This window comes from Odocoileus virginianus, chromosome 25 (assembly GCF_023699985.2).
Source record: "Odocoileus virginianus isolate 20LAN1187 ecotype Illinois chromosome 25, Ovbor_1.2, whole genome shotgun sequence".
In the NCBI taxonomy this organism is placed as follows: Eukaryota; Metazoa; Chordata; class Mammalia; order Artiodactyla; family Cervidae; genus Odocoileus; species Odocoileus virginianus.
The window spans coordinates 38,245,847-38,264,132 of NC_069698.1; the positions used below are offsets into that span (position 1 = coordinate 38,245,847).

The window sequence follows — 18,286 nt, forward strand, 5'->3', positions numbered from 1 at the left end:
GATATTTGAAAAAGCACAAATGTTTTATTGAGTTTAACCAGAATCATTAATTCCGATTGATGATAGCAAATGTGATTTCAGATTATATCTTTTCTTCATCTATTAGTGGTTTTTTATTACTTAGCATGTATATTTTAGGAATGCTATGATTTTGTTCAGCTATACAGTCAAACATGCAAATTGCTTTTCCCTGTGTTCATTCATCCTTCTCATGCTGGCTTTTGTCTTCATGTAGATTATATTGTATACTGAGGTGTTGCCCACACATCTCCATTTAGAACATGAAGAGAGCAAAAGGAAGAAAAGGTGCAACAAAGCTGTTTAAGATGAATTTGTTTTTCCAGCAAACTCTACACAGTTTTCAAAGGCTCCATCAAGCAGAATTAGAATTATGTCTCATTAGATAGAATATGGCTCATGACCATCACTAAATGAAAAGTAGTGTATCTGGGAGGTGGGTCAGCTCAACATTGGCATCTTCAGCATACTGTTAATTACCTTTCTCATTATAAAGGCTGTAGTAATCTGCTAGAAATACCATAACAGAATGATACAGACCAAAAGGCCTTAGCAACACAGATGTGTTTTCTCACAGTTACGGAGTCTGGAATTCCAAGATCAAGGTGTCAGCAGATTTGTTTCTCCTGAGGCCTATCTCCTTGGCTTGTAGATGGCTATGTTCTTGTGTCTTCACATGGCCCTTTTTTTCTGCGCACACACATCTCTAGTGTTTCTTCCTCTTTTTATGAAAATATAAGTCCTTTTGGATTAGAACCTCATGTAAGCTTAATTACCTCTATAACGGCTACATCTCCTAATAGAATCACATGGGAGGTTAGAACTTTAACATATTAATATGAGGGGGTACACATAATTTAGGCTATAGCAATGCTGTCTGTCATGAATCCTATATATCTAAAAAGACACACTATTGGCACTTTGGGTGCATGACAGTGGGCCATCCAGAACTCAACCACCCATCACAGTATGTGTAGCATCTCCCAACCCCACTTACTCTATTGCAAGTAGTTGAAACCAAAAATGTTCATTAGAGTATTACTATATCTGTTTAGAGCCAATAATATTCACAAAATGGAAATAGACATTCAAAAGGAAATATATGTATATATTTGAAAACATAAATTGCCATATAAAATGCTGCCAAAATGTATTGTCCTTTCTTTAATGAAGATTTGAATTAGTTTTGTGAGAAGTAATGTGTGAAACATACATGGACACAAATGACTATAGTATTAAGTATAATAAGACTAGAAAATTTTTAGAGATTCAAATTTACAGCGATCATCAGGATATTTTACCTGTACACATAGTTGATGTGACTCAGATTAAGATTTGAACAAGCACAAGTTTGTTTTATTTTGTTTCTGTCAGTAAATCTTTAGCTTCCATTATTTTACATTTTTCCCCACCTAACCTCCAACCAACCTAGTATTAGCAATGCCCTGCTTTTGCCTATTTACTCAATATGTAAGTTTACTTTGACAATGAAAGTTTTAGTTCTTCCTCAATTCCATCTCATTTCTCATAATGATACCTTTCATCACCATATATCCAACTGTTTATTACTACCAAAATTCATAGATCTCTTTTTTCTTCTTTTTTTTTCCATTTATTTTTATTAGTTGGAGGCTAATTACTTTACAATATTGTAGTGGTTTTTGCCATACATTGACATGAATCAGCCGTGGATTTACATGTATTCCCCATCCCAATCCCCCCTCCATAGATCCCTTTTTAAAGATCATAATTGAAATGATTGTTAGCATAATTTTAACAAAGCAATAATTGACTAGTAATCGATTACCAGGCTACTACACTAAAGCCTACCGGTATTTTAAGCAGATAACACTGCTTTATTAAGGCAATTGGGCTTCTATGGTAAGATTTGTAAAAGTAATTTGTCACACCCTTTGTATTACAAGGAAGGTATTGCTATTTTTTTTTGTATTGCTAGTTTTTAAACCAAAAAAAAAAAAAACAGAAAAATATATAATAATATATAAAATGACATTTTTTGAAAGTTTTAAATAGACAATCTGAAACTTACAGAATTTGAATTACCTAGTCATGAGTGTCAATGGGGAACAAAACATGAATCTATAGTCAGAAACAATTTTGCAACAGTAAGAGCTGAATTTAAATATGCCTGCACAGATTATATTGACTCCTCAACAACTCTCCTATCTTAACTCAGCCTGCCTATCTACTTTGCCTCCAAATACAGCCATTCTGATTCACTTCATCTTTACCAAATCATTTAGTGGTTTGCCTTGTATAAGTTTCCCAGGTGACGCAGAGGTAAAGAATCTACCTCTCAGTGAAGGAGACCTGAGAGATGTAAAGTTTTGGTGCCAGGATTGAGAAGATCCCCTGGAGAAGGAAATGGCAATCCACTCCAGTATTCTTGCCTGGAGAATTCCATGGACAGAGGAGCCTGGCGCACTACAGCCCGTGGAGTTGCAAAGAGTCAGACAGGACTGAGTAGTGACTGACCACGCACACATGCCTCGTACTCCAAAACACTGATATAATCTCCATATCCCTATGTTTTTCTTTCCTTCCCTTTACCACCTCCTCCATCCTGCATACCTCATACTCTGCAGGTTCAATTGCAAACTCCAAAATTCAGTATAAAGTTATATTCATGTGGTTAAACAATATCCCATCTTTGGAAGAAATAATTTTCTCCACATTTTCTTTCTCAATAGGTCACTTTTCATGTTAAAAACTTACATGTTCAAAATTAGGTCGCTAAATGTGTAGCAGTATTTGCCTTGACATTTGCACTTGTATTGAAATAATAACTATTTCAAAAATAGCTTAATTATCTCTTTTCTTTGTATGATTCCAAGCCATTTCATCTATTAATATTAGTTCCTCAAAATGAATGAATTCCACAATGGAGTAAAGAGCAGTTGAGCAACTTGAAATTTTATTTAGGTGTATGCCGTAGATTTTTTAATTTGACAGCCTGTAGGGAACTTAAATAAGTAAATTCAGAAAGTAAGGAACATGCTTGTGATTTTTATTTGATTGCTTCTTTGACCCTATCTTTCAACTCTCCTGTGCACAGGACTATATTTTTTCTAATCTAGGCACAACAAAATGCATATAATACATACCTTATGTGAGTGTTGACTTATAGCAGATATCATATCTGAGTATTTACACCTGCCTTTCACTGGTACAGGAAGACCAATAATATTGTAATATAGAGAATGTTTAACTTCCTATAGATAATGAATCAAGAAACATATTATTATATATTGTCTTCTAGTAGATAGAGGGGGCTTCCCTGGTGGTTCAGATGGTAAAGAATCTGCCTGCAAAGCAGGAGAACCTTGGTTGGGTTCAATCCCTGGGTTGGGATGATCTCCTGGAGAAAGTTGTGGCTACTCACCACACAACTTTGTTCAGTGGCCTATTAAGAAGACAGAATTTATGAGAACAGAACTAGGGTAATAAAAACAGATAGATGTCTCCATAGACCCTTTGTGAAAATTAACATCTCTAATAAGTCAGTGAGATTAAACAATATATTTGGAAAATAAAGACAAACATTAATGTCATGATGTGTATAGAAAAATTAAAGCAGTCATTTCACATACAGAATATTTTTACCTACTTCATATTGTAGTGTCAATAAAACTCTACATAATTTAATGTGTTTTTATATGCTTTCATCAGTTTTTCACTTTTCTAACTAGATGATGGGTATCAGATCCTAACTATCACTTGATTGTGGTAAATTAAAAAAATTGCCTGAGCTAAGAAGGGCTATATAAAATTCATAACGTAACATCAATTTTGAGGAATATAGGAACTAACGACACTGCCCTAGCATATGTTTCTAGGTCATAACTGACCTTCTTAAACCTGACTAAGTATCTCAATGGCTATAGGGAAAAAAAGATAATTTTGAAAAAAGTATTAAAATAATAAATAAGTAGAATTGAGATTTTACTGCTGAGAGAAGTTATTTTGTAATCAATTGTAAATAATTTGCTAATTAATTTTTAGATTTAATTATATTTAGGTGTGTGTATTTACATTTATTTAAAGCCATTCAGTTACGTTTTGAAATATTTTCAACCATTGAGTAGCTGTGGACATTAAAGAGTCCTAAATTTTTTTGGGTGTTTTTTCTTTGCTGCTGGTGAAAATAATGATTTGTAATCACCCTCAGACTTCCCTGGTGGCTAGGACAGTAAAGCGTCTGTCTAGAATGAGGGAGACCTGGGTTCAATCCCTGGGTTGGGAAGATTCCCAAGAGAAGGAAATGGCAACCAACTCTAGTACTCTTGCCTAGAAAATCCCATGGATGGAGGAACCTGGTGCAGGCTGCTGTCCATGGGGTCGCAAAGAGTTGGACATGACTGAGCGACTGAGCGACTTCACTTTTCACTTGTATTGATAGCATAAAATGGACTAATTGTCTGAATAAATAAATACATTGATAACTCAATGAATAAGTTGGTCTATGTTGTGCTATTATAAATGATCCTGTATCTAGATTAATAAATACAAGAAATACTAAATATAAGGGTATAAAACTTTCACTGTGTGAATTTTCATAGACCGTGAGAACACAGAAGGTGGTAAATAGGAAAAATTAGAACTTATTTTTCCCTCAAGATGTACCTGGATGATGGAGAGTAGGAATACATAGAGTCCAATTTACAAAAATTCACCAAGCTTCAGTACCTGAAAGAAAGGCAGTTTAAATCAGCTATAATAATACTTAAAAGGGGGTTAGAACCTGAAACTCTCCTGAAAAATTTCCAAACCTTTCATCTTTCCCAGTCACAGTGGAATGTGTGTGTGTGTGTGTCTATAAATTATCCAGATTGCTAAATCACCTCTCATATTCAGAGTACCAAGCAGAGCTTCAGAGAATTATGAGCCTTCTGTAAAGTCATACAAGTACCAGGAAGTCCAGGAGTCAGAAGATGCCTTGCATGAGAACACAAAATCTTCAACTGAAACACATTGGAATCACAGGAACTTTAACATTAATCATTAGTAGGAGCTCACCTCGTCTGTTGGCCTTCCCTTTCATAATTATTCAACCTTTACTCAAGATGATAGTGACCATATATATTCAGAGGCTTTGAAAAGAAACTTAGTGGATTTCTCATTATGAATAAAAATAGTCAAGGAATAACAAGTCGAGTCCATAAATAACAAAGTCAAGACCCTCTCTCTCTCTCCTTCTGTCTCCTCTCTCTACAGATGATGGCAAATCTTTCCCTAAATACTAATATTTTTAAATTGATTTCTGTTGGAGTGTAGTTCATTTATAACATGTTGTTAGTTTCTGCTGCATAGCAAAGTGAATCATTTATACATATACAAATACCCACCATTTTTCCACTTCTATTCCGATATAGGTCCAAAATGGGTCATTACAGAAAATTGAATAGAGTTCCCTGTGCCCTACAGTCGGTTCTTATTATGTATTTTGTGTGTAGTAGCGCCTGTATGTCAATCCCATCTCCCAATTCATCCCTCTCCCCTCCTTGATGCCCCTCATAACCATTTTTATTTTCTACGTCAGTGACTTTTATGGGTTTTAAATACATTCATTTGTACTATCTTTTAGATTCCATATATAAGCAACATCATAGGAGATTTCTCTTTTTCTGTCTGACTATTCGCGCAGTATGATAATATCTAAGTCCATCCATGTTGCTGCAAGCGGCATTAATTCATTCTTTTTTGTGGCTGCATAACATTCCACTCTATCCATACCACATCTTTGGGTTTCCCCCATGGCAGAGTGCTAAAGAATCCATCTGCCAATGCAGGATACACAAGACATGTGGGTTCGATCCCTAGGTAGGGAAGATCCTCTGGAGCAGGAAATGGCAATGCACTCCAGTATTCTTGCCTGTGAAATTCCATGGAAAGAGGAGCCTAGCAGGCTACAGTCCATGGGGTAGGAAACGGACAGACACAATTGAGAGAGTGAGCACACACACCAAATCTTTATTCTCTGTTGATGGATGATTAGGTTGCTTCTATGTCCTGGATATTATGAATAGTGCTGCGGTGAACTTTAAGGGGCATATATCTTTCCAAATTATGTGTTTCTTCTGATATATGCCCAGAAGGGTTATTGATGGATAATATGGTAGCTGTATTTTTAGTTTTTTAAGGGATCTTTGTACTGGTCTCCCAATTGGCTTTACCAATTTACATTCCCACTGAAAGTATAGGTGAGCTCTCTTTTCTCCACACCCTCTCCAGCATTCATTGTTTGTAGATTTTATTTTTTTAATGATGGCCATTCTGACCAATGTGACATGATGCTTCCTTGTAATAAAGAAGAAATAAAAAGCAAACTATTTAGAAAGAAATGACAACGAAACACGACTGTACAAAATCTATGTTGTTATTCAGTCGCTAAGTGGTGTCCAATTCTTTGAAACACCATGCACTGCAGCACACCAGGTTTTCTTGTTCTTCACCATCACCCAGAGTTTGCTCAAACTCATGTTCATTGAGTCAGTGATGCCATCCAACCATACCATCCTTTGTCATCCATTTCTCCTCCTGCCCTCAATCTTTCCAACCGATAGGATGTTTTCCACTGAGTCAACTCTGCATCAGGTGGCCAAAGTATTGGAGCTTCAGCTTTGGCATTATTCCTTCCAATAAATATTCGAGGTTGATTTCCTTTAGGATTGACTGGTTTGATCTCCTTGGAGTCCAAGGTACTCTCAAGAGTCTTCCCCAGCACCACAATTCAAAAACATCAATTCTTCAACATTCAGCATTCTTCATAGTCCAACCCTCACATCCATTCATGACTGCTGGAAAAACCATCAGTTCAGTTCAATCGCTCAGTCACATCTGACTTTTTGCAACCCCATGGACCGCAGCACACCAGGCCTCACTGTCCATCACCAACTCCTGGAGTTTACCCAAACTCATGTCCATCGAGGCAGTGATGCCATCCAACCATCTCATCCTCTGTTGTCCCCTTCTCTTCCTGCCCTCAATCTTTCCCAGCATCAGTGTCTTTTCCAATGAGTCAGCTCTTCACATCAGGTGACCAAAGTATTGGAGTTTCAGCTTCAACATCAGCCCTTCCAATGAATATTCAGGACTGATCTCCTTTCGGATGGACTGGTTGGATCTCCTTGCAGTCCAAGGGACTCTCAAGAGTCTTCTCCAATGCCACAGTTCAAAAGCATCAATTCGTCATCACTCAGCTTTCTTTATAGTCCAACTCTCACATCCATACATGACCACTGGAAAAACCATAGCCTTAACTAGATGGACCTTTGTTTATTTCTCTGCTTTTTAATATGCTGTCTAGGTTGGTCATAGCTTTCCTTCCAAGGAGTAAGTGTTTTTTAATTTCATGGCTGCAGTCACCATCTGCAGTGATTTCGGAGCCCAAAAAAATAAAGTGTCTCAGTCTTTCCACTGTTTCCCTGTCTATTTGCCATGAAGTGATGGGACCGGTTGCCATGATTTTAGTTTCTGAATGTTGAGTTTTAAGCCAACTTTTTCACTCTCCTCTTTCACTTTCATCAAGAGTTTCTTTAGTTCTTCTTCATTTTCTGTCATAAGGGTGATGTCATCTGCATATCTGAGGTTATTGATATTTCTCCCGACAATCTTGATTCCAGCTTGTTTTTCATCCAGCCCAACATTTCTCATGATGCACTCTGCATAGAAGTTAAATAAGCAGGGTGACAATATACAGCCTTGACGTACTCCTTTTCCTATTTGGAACCAATCTGTTGTTTCATGTCCGGTTCTAACTGTTGCTTCTTGACCTGCATACAGGTTTCTTGGGAGGTAGGTTAGGTGGTCTGGTATTCCCATCTCTTTAAAAATTTCCATAGTTTATGTGATCCACACAGTCAAAGGCTTTAGCATTGTCTATGAAGCAGATGTTTTTCTTCTGGAATTCCTTGCTTTTTCTGTGATCCAAAGGATGCTGGAAATTTGATCTCTAGTTCTTCTTCATTTTCTAAACCCAGCTTGTACATCTGGAAGTTCTTGATTCACATACTGTTGAAGCCTAGCTTGAGGGATTTTGCATGTGTATTGAGTACAATTGTGCAGTAGTTTGAATGTTCTTTGATTGCCCTTCTTTGGAATTAGAATAAAAATTGACTTTTTCAAATCCTTTGGCCACTTCTGAGATTTCCACATTTGCTGGTATTTTGAGTACACCCCTTTATCAGCATCATCTTTTAGGATTTGAAATAGCTCAGCTGGTATTCCATCACCTCCACTAACTTTGTTCATAGTAATGCTTCCTAAGGCCCATTTGACTTCACACTCCAAGATGTCTGGCTCTAGGTGAGTGACCACACCATCGTGGTTATCTGGGTCATTAATACCTTTTTTGTATAGTTCTGTATATCCTTGCCACCACTTCTTAATCTCTTCCTTTTCTGTTAGGTCCTTGCCATTTCTGTCCTTTATTTTTCCCATCTTCGCATGACATAGTTCCTTGGTAATCTCTGATTTTATTGAAGAGATTCAAGTCTTTCCCATTCTATTGTTTTCCTCTGTTTCTTTGCATTATCCACCAAGAAGGCTTTCTTACCTCTCCTTGCTCTTGTTTGAAACTCTGCGATCAGTTGGATGTCCAAAATTTATTTGACATAGCAAAAGTGGTTCTAAGAGGGACGTTTACTGCAACACAGTCTTACCTCGGGAAATAAGAAATCTCTCAATTAAGCAACCTAACCTTACTCCTAAAGTAATTAGAGAAAGTAGAACAAACAAACCCAAAGTTAGTGGAAGGAAAGCCATCATAAAGATTAGGGCAGAAATAAATGAAATAGAAATAAGAAACAATAACAACGACCAATGAAACTAAAAGCCGGTTTCTTGAGAAGATAAATGAAATCAATAGATCTTGGACATACTCATCAAAAAAAAAAGGGATGAGGGTGAGGAAAAGACTCAAGTCAATAAAATTAGAAAATGAAAAGGGAGAAGTTACAACTGATATCTATTTACTGATATCATGATTTTAGAATAACTTTTAAAGTGTCCCCTTGACTGTCATATGGCTCTGCTGCCTATGTTTTGACAAAAAGGATTGCTTAAGAGAAGCTATAGCAAAGTAAGTGACCATTTCTTTTTAGTAGCTGCCCTTCAACTTTTAATTGGCTTATTAATAACAGCTCTATTCAGCAAATCATCTCATTAAATTACCTAGGGGAACGTTTTGCAACTAGATTATCTTAAATTGTTCCCTCAGCATTTAAATTCTGTAAATCAGGCACTCTACAAATGCATAAATGAGATTTTGATGCCTTGGGGAGTATTTGGTAACACCCACTTTATTTTTTCCTTATTCCCTAAGAACAGCAATTAAGGGATTAAAAAACCTCTTTGTCTAATGGTGAATGGAAAATGAAATTGATTTAAATTGGGGAAAATATTAGAGCTCCTTTTGGTTCCTTTAGGCCATCAGTCCAACTATCTAAAATGATGGAAGGGCTTTTAATTCATCATATGAAGAGCCTCAACAATTGAGAGTTAAGTGATTGGTGATTTAAAAGTCTATCAGCCTGTCTTGGACTGATCTGGAAGTTTCACTTCAAATACTCAATCCTCAGAAATATTTTTGGAAGATTAACTAAAGGGCATGAAGCCTATCCATCCTGAAATCCAGATATCAGCTGCTGGCTTATTTTCTGGCTCTTTCTCCTACATCTCCATTCAAATCCAAAACAAAACTCAACTCCGAACTTCCACACAAATACTCACTTTCACCAATATTTCGTAGTTAAATAGAATTTATACTGAATTATTGGGTAAGGGGGTGCCCACCGGGGCTATTGTCTACTGCTTTGTGTAACCTTTATCCTTATCTAATTCAGTCTTCCTACTTCTCACCTTGTCCTCTCTGAATATGTGTGTACATACAGTCTATAATGTATCAAATATTTTATATGTATTTTATGTGCTGTATATGTATGTTTGTGTTTATAAGTCATGTATCATATATGATCTAAAATTACTTTTGAGTGGAGATTTTTGTAGCATTTTTTTTTGTCAGTACCTATAACAATAAACATAAAGTGGCTATTTTTGCATCTCCCAGTGGTTCTGCATCTTTCTGAGATTTTCAATCATTGTGTCTATTTTTGCAATTTAAAACTTCTGTGAAGGCATCACATCTTCATTAACTTAGTGAGGAAGAATGAAAAGAAAAATGGAACTGGAATTTCTTATTTCCTATTAAGTTGACATTACCTCCCCGGAGAAAACCTTCCTGGACTCTCTTAATCCTTCCTGTTGTTAATATATATTCACAAAACACCTTCTTGTTTTTCAGACTTCATGTCCTCCTTCTGTGCTGGTTTGTAAACTCAGAAATAAGTGTTGTACATTCTTGCTAACTATTGTGTTCATAGTTCTAGAACAGTTTCACTACCCTACCAAAGACTGAATAATTGATGAATGAATGATAAAGAAAGCAGATGTTGGGCTAATCATGGCTAATGAAACAGTTGTCCCAAACACTTAAAAAACACACTGGGGATCCTTCCTTAAATTTACAACTCATTTAGTGGCTTAGATGAGTTGCAAAGATTTCTGGTCCAAATTGTTTTCCAATGGCTTTTCTAGTACACTTTTAACACTGGATACCAGCCTAGTCTAATAAATTGATTTATATATACACTCCTTGCTTATATGATAATTCTAAGTGCTTGTCCAAAGTCTCTGGCCTCACTGTGAAGAGGGGAGTAATATCTCCAGTTTTAGATGAAACAATAAAAGAGACCAAATGACTTCTTTTATAATAAAAGTTCTGCAGAACCAAAAATAATATTAAAGAAAAGAGAATCTTAGTATGGTACCAAAGCTGTAATGAAGAGTTATCTCCTTTTGAATGATACTTCATGTTTATATTATTGATACTGTCAATTTAATGCAATCAAGAATTTAACTTCTATGATTGATTCTAGATAATAAATCCTCAATTGTCACCATAAATGTAGAAAACATTATTATTTTTTCTAGTCAAGTATATATTGTAAAATATTGGCTCAAAATTAAGTAATAATAGACTGAGCTCTGAGGTTAAAAAAGGATCTATCAATGGATCCGTTGCTCTGTCTATATATCTATCAATATGGCCGAATTACAGTATATTTATAATTACAATTCTGGTTAATTGAGACTTTCAATTGCAGTGATGGAATATTAGATGTGTGATTAGATATGTTATTTCAGAAAATATCATTTCAGCTCTGTATAGCTATTATAGAAATAGGGCTTCCCTGGTGTCGCTAGTGGTAAAGCATCTGCCTGCCAATGCAGGAGATGAAAGAGACGTGGGTTCTATCCCTGGGTTGAGAAGATCCCCTGGAGGAGGAAATGGCCACCCATTCCAGTATTCTTGTTGGAAAATTCCATGGACAGAGGAGCCTGACAGATCACAGGCCATGAGTTGCAAAGATTCGGAAACAACTGAGTGATACACATACATGTTATAGAAATACATCCTTTTTAATGCTAATTAACTATTTGCTAAGTGGTTATGATTCTTAATGCCCAGGAATGCATAATTTACTCAGTTTTCCTCATTGCTTCCTCATGAAAGTGAACAGAGACAGCTGCTACCCTTGCTTCTGTAATAGAGGTGAGGGACAGTAGCAGAGAGATTGCCGTTTCAACACTTAACCTGTGTCCAGATTGTTAACACACGGCACAACTGAATGATGCATTGTTAAAGATAGCTTAATCCATATATTATTTCAATTATTTGTGACTGAAATCATAGTAGTTTTTTTCAAATAAATGGTAATTCAAATATCATGTGTCCAAAACATTTATTTTAGAAAAAGAATCAGGATTTAAGTGTAGAATGTTCAATAGGATATTATTTTTTATTCTAATAACCTATTTAAAGGTAATAATTTTTGTTGTATGTTGTTTCATTATAAGTCTAAAACATAGTATTAAAAATGATGGTTAAAATTTTAATTTATTTTTAAAAAAATCCAGACTTTATTTTTAACATACCTCCTCCCATGTGCCCCAAACAATAGTCTCTGGTAATTATTTTAATGAACATGTTAAGTTTTTTCTATATATAGTATTTTAAAGTCCCTATTTACATAATTATTAATAATCAACAAAGTGGGTAAACAGCAATTAATGTATGTGAAATTTAAAAATATCTTAATGGAGGTGAATTATCATTTGAATCACATGTATTAGTTATGAATCATCACTCTTCAGCAAATTTAAAAAGCATTAAATATTTAGTGGGAGAAAAACCTTAAAAATAACTTCATCTATGTACAGTTTAATTTATCTTAGTGGAAGAGGAAATTTCCTTTTTTGATTTTAATAAACCCACTCACTCCATTTCAAGATAAATTATTTTTTTAAAGATCACAACTTTAGTGCATGGGTATTGACAAAATATGTTTCTATGACTTTGCAGAAAGATAAAGAAGACCAGTGGCTAGAGAAAAAAGTGCAGGGAAATAAAGACCACATTATTTTGGAGCATCTACAGTGGACAATGGGATATGAAGTTCAAATTACAGCTGCCAATAGATTGGGATATTCAGAACCAACAGTCTATGAATTCAGCATGCCGCCTAAGCCAAACATTATTAAAGGTAAGCAAACCATATGCCTTTGTAGGCTAAAAAGAAATACAATAGTATCTTTTATAACACTTCTGTATATTTTTCTTGATATTGAAAACATAATTTTATAGCAGGAGATGTACATTCTAGGTTTTAGTCATAGTTATTTACATGTCTTAATCTTGATTTCTCAATTTCTGTTGCCAGAAAGATTGGTTCATTTGTAAATGCACTTTGAAAATTTTAGACTTTAGTGGTTGAAGTGGTAGAGAGAGAATGAGCAGAAGGGGAGGTTGGAGAGTAAAAGAAATTGTTGAAAATCAACATGAAAAATATTCTTTGAGCCCAGAAAAAGCTTTTACAAAGGCGAAAACTTCTCTGCCAAACACATGGGGCCCAGTCCTCCACTTATGAGATGTGGGCAGAGATAATGATGAGCCCATTTATACCTGACCAAGCAAATTGTGTTTGGAAAGATAAACTCTATCACACGATGAGGCAGAAACAACCACAGATACCCCTTAGAAAGAACAGTGAATAGAGTTTCAAAGAAGCTCAAAACGTTTCAGGCCACTCATCATTGGTAGTCACAGCACACTGGTGACTACTTTTAATAGTTATTAGCACTTACATCATTTTATGCTAGTGATATTATCAAAATCTGTAGAAGGTATATCAAAACTTTTTTTCAGATACATGCTATAGAGGTGAATATGCAAGAATTTGTCCTGACTCAGTTAGTCAACTCTGTCAGTGAGTTGTCATGTTGGTCATATTTTAATATTAATTGTTCCTTCATATATTATATTTAATATTTAATGGTAAATTCTATACATACATGTATATATACACATATATTTTTATATATCAATGAGACATCAGAACTGTATATTCATAAATCATAACTTATTTAAGTTATATTATAATCAAGTATCAGTATTATAGCATAGTATTTTTGAGACTGGGAAACATAAAATTTGTCAGTTCAGTCATGTTATTTAATCCTTTGTAATTTCAAATTAATATGAGTTTCACTGGTATGACTTTGTTATGTCATACATCATTTTTCAATTAAAAGCAGATTTATACAATAATCTTTCTATTAAAAAGTAACTATTATTCTTAGATTAAAATTAATTTATATCATAGCTTTGTATTACATAATTAATAGTTCCAATTATAACTTGAAATTAGGAAGTTGGAAGTATCTAGAAATGATATGGATAACTGAGTATCTTATGTTATAGTGGAACTTTTTATAATTTACAAAGTACTTCTGCATTTATGACCTCATTTTATTCCTGAATCTGAGTTGAGCAAGCAAGAGCTATCCTCATTTTACAGATACAATTTTGAGAAGTTAAAGTATTTGTTCAAGATTAGAGCTCCTTTAAATCATATGACAAATTCCATGTCCTTTAAGATGATACACCTAAATAAGAAGAATGGTTGAATGAACTATCAAGTTTGTTGTTTCTGTGAGTTCTAAACATCAATAACTGCTTCTGCAGTTAAAAGGAATAACATTTGTAGTAATTATCCTCTATGAAGATATCAGACCATGATATAAATATGATTCTTAATCTGAGTCAGAATCTTCAAAGGCAGATTGCTAGGGTGAAATTCATCCCCGTGAGAGAATAATTACTTTTATCAAGATTAAAATGAATATTTTATTAAATGAAAGGTAGTATTTTAGTTATACTTTATACATAAGATACAAACTGTAAGAAAAATAACTAAATAGATTTCAGGCAGGTTACACTATACTCCCAGAGTTCTTGCTATGCTATTTTATAAGACACTGTTGTTAATAAAATGAATAGTAAGTATAAACCAAAATGTAAATAAAGACAGACTATATATGTGTGTGTATATATATATATATGTATGTGTGTGTGTGTGTGTGTGTAACATATATGTGTAGGCACAGAAATAAGTAATGTATGCTATGATGCATTTACTATAAAAATTTTTATTTTTATTTTGGAAAGTCAGTTTGCAAGCACTGCCTAGAAGGAAAACAATTTATAGTTTGAACTTTGTTCATGTCATTTAGCTTCTCTTGATGCATATTTCCTAATCTCTACACTAGTTTCTTCTGGTTCTGCAATGTTAGGATTTATTCATTCATTCATTCCAGGTATTTATTAGAGTCTTGCTTTGTGAAAAGTACTGTGATGTGTACAGAGGAGTTATTTGTGAAAAGCACAAAACTGGCTCCTGTACTCAAAGACTGTACAATCTAGAGGGAAGATAGACATACACCAAGAGTTAGAATAACGACCAAGTAATTACAACTAAGATATGCTGGTGCAACATGCTGCCAGCAAAGTCTTTGGCAAATGTAGCTAGTTTATTGAGTTAGATGGGGGTTAAGAAAGGATTCCCTTGGAAAGTGACTTTCTGAAAGAAACTTGTAGGGAGTGAGCCTTCAAGGGAAATAAAAAAGATTTTGAGGAAAAAAAAAAAAAGAATTTTATTTTCTTTAAGACCTAGCAAAAGCATGGCTGGAAAAAAACCTGGAGGTGTGTGAACAAAAATAAGGATTCAGAGGGACCTGTGACCTATATAATCCAAAATCTTCTAAAAACCATATAAATAATTTTAAAACAGATCCTCAAAGTCATAAAAAATCATTTGAAGCAGGGAGTTTATATGAGCATATGGACATTTTACACAGATTAATCTTGTTCATCTTGGTAGAAGCAAGAGTTGGATGAACATGAATGCTTTAAAAAAAATGTGGTTACAGTAAAAAAAGAAGAAAAGAAAACATTGAATAAATTCCAGGCACACTGTAGGTGTAGACTAACCTGCCTGTTTAACAGAGTGGATTCAACAGATATTAATGACTTATGAGTTTCTTGCTTGGACAACTCTAACATTGTTGGTATCATTTCTGCAGGTAAAGAATCTTATAAACAGAGCAGGATTTTTAGAATAAAAGTCAAACATAAGATCAGTTCATTATTCATTAACTTTAAAATGTCAAATAGGTGTTAGGTATGTGTGTATGGAGATGAGAAGACAGCCATGACTTGGAAACAGCACTGTGATGTTGTCAGCCTTAATAGTGACTGGTATTTAGTTCTGTGTGGGGATAAAATGACACAGTGAGTAATATCTATGCTCTGTGAAAAATAACTGATGTCTGTGATACTCATAAGTGCTTCCCAGTACCTAGAAGGGTGTCTGGTACAGCATCGGTATTCATGGGGTGCGTGTTGAGTTATTGAAGACTAATAGAGTGTTTAGAGCTGCATCCCAGGGAACTGTAATATACATGAAGAGGAAAGCAGCCCCACCCCACCCCCAATGAGACTAAAACATCATAGAGTTCCTGGAAAAACACAAGGCTGTAATATATTGGAAGTTAAGGGGCAGTCATATTTCCAGAAGAAAAGTTGCCAATCACATTTGCCCCTCCAGAAGCTGCTGAGAGGTTAATGAAACACAGTTGAAAGAAATGTGAAGTCTGTTTACAGCTGTGCTGAAATTTGGGGGAGAGAAATTAGGTGGAAATGAGCTGAGGATCATATGGAAAGTTAGCAGGTTTAGACTCCATGTTAATTTAAGGGTTTCAAGAAGTTTTGCATGAAGGTGAGCAGAGTGGGGAAAATGTCAGTGTTAGAAGGACTTTTATGATGAAAAAGGCTAGAGCATGTTACACAGCTGATGAAACAGATCAAACAGTCAAGGAAAAGTCACAGATGTACAGACAAAACTATCTGAGAAGGTAGGAGATAGAAGTCATACTCTCTAAACTGTACAGCTGATATAGCAGCTTACTGGAAAAGGGGAAGCAATAAAAGATTTATCTTGTCTATAAATATGTTACAAAATAATGTATAATTTTTGTGACTGAATCCAGAGACTACTAAGGTCTCTTGGAAAGACAGATAAAATTATACCCTTATAGTTCAAGAATTGTTTGATTCAGCCCCAGGAGGATTCTTGGGGCAATTTTAGAAGCTGTGATGGTTGATGGTAGATTGGGGAGCCTTTAAACCCACAAAATACTATAGAGTTAAAATTATGTATCAGCAAAACAACAACAACAACAACAAAATTATGTATCAGCAAAATAGGAAAAAAATATATTTATATACTTTCAGCATAGTTACTCATATAATTTCTTATTCCATTTTAAAACACACATTATAAATTCAAACATATTTTCAATCAGTTATATATAATAAACTAGCAAATCTTGTTTAATGTATATAATAAACTAGCAATCTTATTTAATTGGAAAAATATATGAAATTTAGAAGTTAATTTAGTTTTAATTTATATTTTAAATAGCGTGCATTATAGATTGTCAAAATAAAGTGTACAGACATTGAATTAAAAAACCCATTACTTGTGTACATTCAGATATATTTAACTCTTTTTGTAAAGCAACAAGCTAAATCTAGAGTATATTTATTTGTTGGACTGAGGGACTATTTTTTAACAATAGGCTTACCTTACATTCATATGTAATACATTCTGTTCATAATAGTGGCTTTTCTATGTATGTGTTTTAGTGGACACTGCATCAGTCCATAGTTTATAATTTGGATTTTAAAAATGTTTTATGATTAGTGATATTTTCCTATTCTCACTTATTAAATATGTGTTTATTTTGAATGTTATGTCCCTTGATTCACATAAAAAGTGTGCAAAATAACAGCCACAATCAATTTGGAATATTCATATAGCATAATTCTATCTCATTTTATTTTATAAACATTGAAAATATTCAGTAGTGATGACAAATTACTCTTGTAAAACTGACTACAAAACCATCTATGGAACTAGAGACTGATAAAATTATATTTATTGATTTCCTCTGTAATTTCAATGGCTAAAAATATTCCTAACATGCTAGAATGACTATAATCTAATGCCTTAAAAAATTTTTGGTAATAAAATTACTCTGAAAATATTTATTGCAATTTCTTTTGGCTTTAAAACATGTTTAATATTGTTTGTTTAACCAAAAAACCCGAAAAGCTAAAACCACCTTAGTATCTTTTAGCAACTGCTTCCTTTTTCTTCTCTTGTTACTATGAACTGAATACATGTTTAATATTTACATTGACTCAATATAATTTGGTGACACATAACTCCTTCCATATAGAGAAGTGACATAAATCATCACCAATAAATATGCTGCTAACATTTTTTCAGTTAGTTTTATTATAATTAACTTTTTGATTATACATATAGTGAACTATAGAGTGAAATTAGTTTGATAGAATTCAACTCTACTTTCAACAAGACTAGTGTATATTTCATCTCCAAATAGCACAAACAGAAAATGAAATATTCAAGTTTATGGCAATTGCTAAAATGTTTTCTTAAGGTTATGATTGTTTTAGAATAAAAAGAAATTCTAAAATAATGGTGAGATTGAAGTTCAATTAATGGGGAAGAACTTTATTTTAACAATGTGAAAATCTCAGCCAAGTCTAAATATTAATGATACGTTCAAGACAGTATTTATTTGGCTTAACACATAATATAAAAATAAATTTCTGTAAATTATTTTCATTATCTTTGTTTCTCAAAATTATTTTAAATGAGCAGCAATAACATATATGTCACATGTACCTATGGCCAGTTGAGTTAATGTTCCTTGCTTCTATTCTTTTGCAAATATTCATTGTATGAACTTATAATTTTAA

General features: G+C 34.1%; 1 protein-coding gene across 2 annotated transcripts in view; it reads left to right on the plus strand.

Moving 5' to 3' along the window:
• Nucleotides 1-18,286, plus strand: part of NCAM2 (neural cell adhesion molecule 2) — a 545,626-nt gene that overhangs the window by 486,625 nt on the left and 40,715 nt on the right. For both annotated transcript variants that reach the window (XM_070455106.1, XM_070455107.1), the window contains exon 15: nucleotides 12,461-12,641. In XM_070455106.1, coding sequence (XP_070311207.1) covers nucleotides 12,461-12,641 — 181 coding nt within the window. The remainder of the gene's footprint in view (nucleotides 1-12,460; nucleotides 12,642-18,286) is intronic.